This window comes from Perkinsus marinus (assembly GCF_000006405.1).
Source record: "Perkinsus marinus ATCC 50983 genomic scaffold scf_1104296960714, whole genome shotgun sequence".
Lineage (NCBI taxonomy): Eukaryota > Perkinsozoa > Perkinsida > Perkinsidae > Perkinsus > Perkinsus marinus.
In genome coordinates, this window is record NW_003206008.1 from 1 (window position 1) to 3,410 (window position 3,410).

Genomic DNA, 3,410 nt, shown 5'->3' on the forward strand with positions numbered 1-3,410 from the left:
TTGGAGTGTTACTTCGAGTACTCTAGGACAATGAGATGGACCGTAGGGTAAACAGCAGAACTCGTATAAAGTAGGCTCATCAGACAATGGGGTAGTGTTCACAGTGAAGTACTGGCGATTACTGGGAAGAAGCCATAGGTGCATGTAAGCATCTTGAACATCGTTCAAATTACATATGAGTAACATCTCGACTTGTCGATAAGGGTCGAAGTTAGTGCCTGAGAGAAGGGCTGTTTACCAAACGCCAATTTCAGTGACCTATTCAAATGAATGAAGGGAAATACTGGCCTGAACCTGTGGGTGGAATTACCACCCACAACATACCAACTCGTCGTTGACGAGGATGCAGTCAATGTGGTTGGTTGCAGACGACCTTCTGAAATCCATTGTTTAAAGCATTTCTCACCAGCAGTCAAGGCTTCAGGAGTGGCTCGATAGAGTAGCTTGTGGGGTCGTAGGGCGCCCAGCTGCTCAGCCCTCCGAGGATCCTTCACCAAGGCTGGATTGAAACCAACATAAACTCTCTTACTAGGGCTATCCCCTGAAGAGGGAGTACCCACCCTCTCTGCAGATACGATGTAGAGATTATTGTCGTCGTGAATCACATTACAAGGAACCCAACCTTCGGGTAAGTCACGCCACCGTCTCGCCTTAGAAGTAGAGTCATCGTCAACCGCACATGTAAGTCCAAGCTTCGATAGACCATGGCGACTTGTCGTGAACGATAAACATATATTAGCAATTGCAAGTGCATCGCGTCCAAGAATAACTGGATGAATCATCCCTAATGCAGAAACATAAAACTTATGAGTAATCAATGTGCCCGCTATAGAAAGAGTAAGAACAGCCGATCCCAGTGTACGGAAGCCCTGCCTCGTGGCCGTGGTACACTGAGGAGTATCCGCTGAATTAAGAGATACAGAGACAGGCAGCCTAGCCAAGGTATCGGAATCGATCAAAGAGATACTAGAGCCACTATCAATAAGGGCAGTGCCCTTAGGGCACGAGTTTGTAGCTTAAATCCTTTGACGACTAAGTCAACAGGCAACGTACACGAGTCCGATATAGCTCTGGTCTCATCACCCATTCCAAGAGCAACGGCTTGAGTTTCAGGCCTACATGATGATGGAGCCGCAGCATCATCACGGCCTTCTAGTTTCCCTGCGCAAGTCGGGACTTGAGCGCCAGTGCCTTCTTCTTAGTCTGGCACTGCTCCTCCGTGTGATTCTTGCGCAAACAATAACCACAAGTGACTCCCATCGTACGAGGATAGCTTCCACGTACAGCCTCATCGCACTTCTCATCTTGCACATCTTGTCGGGGGCGTTTCTGTACCGGACCATAACCTTTATCTCGTTGCTTCTTGAAGCAGTGAGCTTCGAGATGACCAACTTTACCACAATAGTTACATTTACGATCATCTCGACGTAGGGCACTGATGAGTGTTGGGACCCAACTAGGCATACCAGTGGTCTCCCCCTGAGCGGGAGATGTCAGACTAGAAGCAGGCTTCTCTGAAAGCGAGTTCGAATCGATTCGACTCGAACTGTTCGATTATCGAACTTCGATATAGCTCCATCAGTAGCATAAACACCACAAGCTCCGCTTCATAAGTTCCACGCTTGACAGCCATCAACTCACTCTCATGAGACACATCACCATCCTCAAAAGGATCCGACAACAAAAAATGAGCTTTCTCAAGTGCGAGTTGAAGAGTCTTCGGATTTGCATTCCCAACCTTTCGGGCAAGCGACATCGAATGTCCTCTTAACCCTCGGAATCCGAGGCTCGGATAAAAGCAGTAAGAATAATAGGGGCAACTTGGTCAGCGGTCATGTCGGGGTAGGCTCGATACGCTAACCTCTTTATATCATTCTGATATGTGAGTAGAGACTCACTACCAGAATCCAAAGTTCGACGATACAACTGCTCGCTGCTCTGCATCCGGGTAGCAATATTCAACTTGAAGGAGATTTTCTTAACCAGGCTGACCATCGTATCCTTCTCATTGCGTTTGAGCTCATCATGAACAATCCATGCATCACCTCGGAGTAGTGGTGGTAGGTGATTCAACTGGTCGTCGTCTTCCCACTTGTTAGCAGTTGCACACGCCTTGAACTTCCGCACCCATTGCTCGAAGTCCAAAGGACTTATCAGAGGGTCGAAGCTCTCAGGTAAGGCAAAATACAGGCTCGGGTCCATGAACAAGGAGCTGCTACTCTGGAATATCAACTCAACACGAATGATATCCGTATTATGTAGGAGGATAGGAAGAGAATAGTTTTGGATGTATTAGTAGAGAAATTACAGCTTAGCTTAGTAGTGGGACAGCTGAGTAATGGGAGAGAACAAATGGGACAGCCAATTGTGTTAAATACTGCATTCCTGGTTCGGTGCAGAGACACCTGCTATTGATGCTCGACCAGTTTGTGCGGCAGAGAGCGTCACCTTTTTGTACATGCTCCTTGTGCTTGCGTGCAAGAGTGTGAGCATAGGATACACTCAGAGTGTAACACTCCGCACTGTTGATCATGAGCATTGAGCATTACTAGCTCTTAAGTTCGTAGCCATCCGGCTCAAGGTCTCAGTGTTTGTTTGGGTTGTATCTCTCCAGCTAATGTCGGGTCGTGTTGACACAAGGGAACGACAGGAGGCACCGGACATCAACACCTACCATCCACTGTGAATGATGTGTACAAGCATGTGGATGATCCACATGTTCGTAGACATTATAATCACGGACTCATACCAACCTAATTCACGTTACCTACGCCTCATGAGACTAGAGCAGAGAATCTTAGGTATACAGATCAGGTTAACGTACCTCCATGGTGCATCGGTCTGACCCATTCCTTCCTCTGATCCGGGATTCATTGCTCTGGCGATCTTTTCATGTCCTATCTCCTCGCTCTGAGACCTTGGCCGAGTGAATTCTGCCATTATGACAAACTATGAACGACTTTCTCTATAGTTGAGCTGACAACTGCGTCCAGTATCGAGTACTAGAGAGACGGGATCTCGAAGATAAGATATTCGCCTTTATTGGGCTGTGATCACATTCAGTATATTTGCTGCGACTTCTTATCATTGGAATAAGAAACATTCTGGCTCTCTAAAACCATCGATTCACGTATGAAGGCGAACCTGTATGAGAGTATTGTGCGAGCGTCACCGGCCGCGTCAAGTAGCTGATTTGAATCCGAGTGGGGGTGGGGGGAGGGGGTGGCCAGAGTGCTCTATCCGTGCAGAGATCAGTCGGCATGTGGCAGCTGTTCGGCCTTTGGAATGGTTGAAGCATTCAAAGCCCGTCTCTGTATCAAGTCGGGCGGGAAGTTGAAGCAATCGCTCTCTGATGGCGAGATGCTGTCCTGCTGCAACTTGTGGCATGGATGCTTGTAAGTTTTCACGAA

At 47.7% G+C, this 3,410-nt stretch overlaps 2 protein-coding genes across 2 annotated transcripts; both read right to left on the reverse strand.

The window, feature by feature from the left end:
• Positions 1–1,152: 1,152 nt before the first annotated feature.
• On the reverse strand, positions 1,153–1,464 carry Pmar_PMAR008632 (hypothetical protein; the record flags this gene model as incomplete). Its single annotated transcript, XM_002772584.1, has 1 exon — positions 1,153–1,464. One exon carries the CDS (start codon positions 1,462–1,464, stop codon positions 1,153–1,155), a length of 312 nt encoding a protein of 103 aa, XP_002772630.1.
• A 303-nt stretch (positions 1,465–1,767) lies between these two features.
• Positions 1,768–2,202, reverse strand: Pmar_PMAR008633 (hypothetical protein; the record flags this gene model as incomplete). The annotated part of the gene is made up of 1 exon (XM_002772585.1): positions 1,768–2,202. One exon carries the CDS (start codon positions 2,200–2,202, stop codon positions 1,768–1,770), a length of 435 nt encoding a protein of 144 aa, XP_002772631.1.
• Between the last annotated feature and the right edge of the window lie 1,208 nt (positions 2,203–3,410).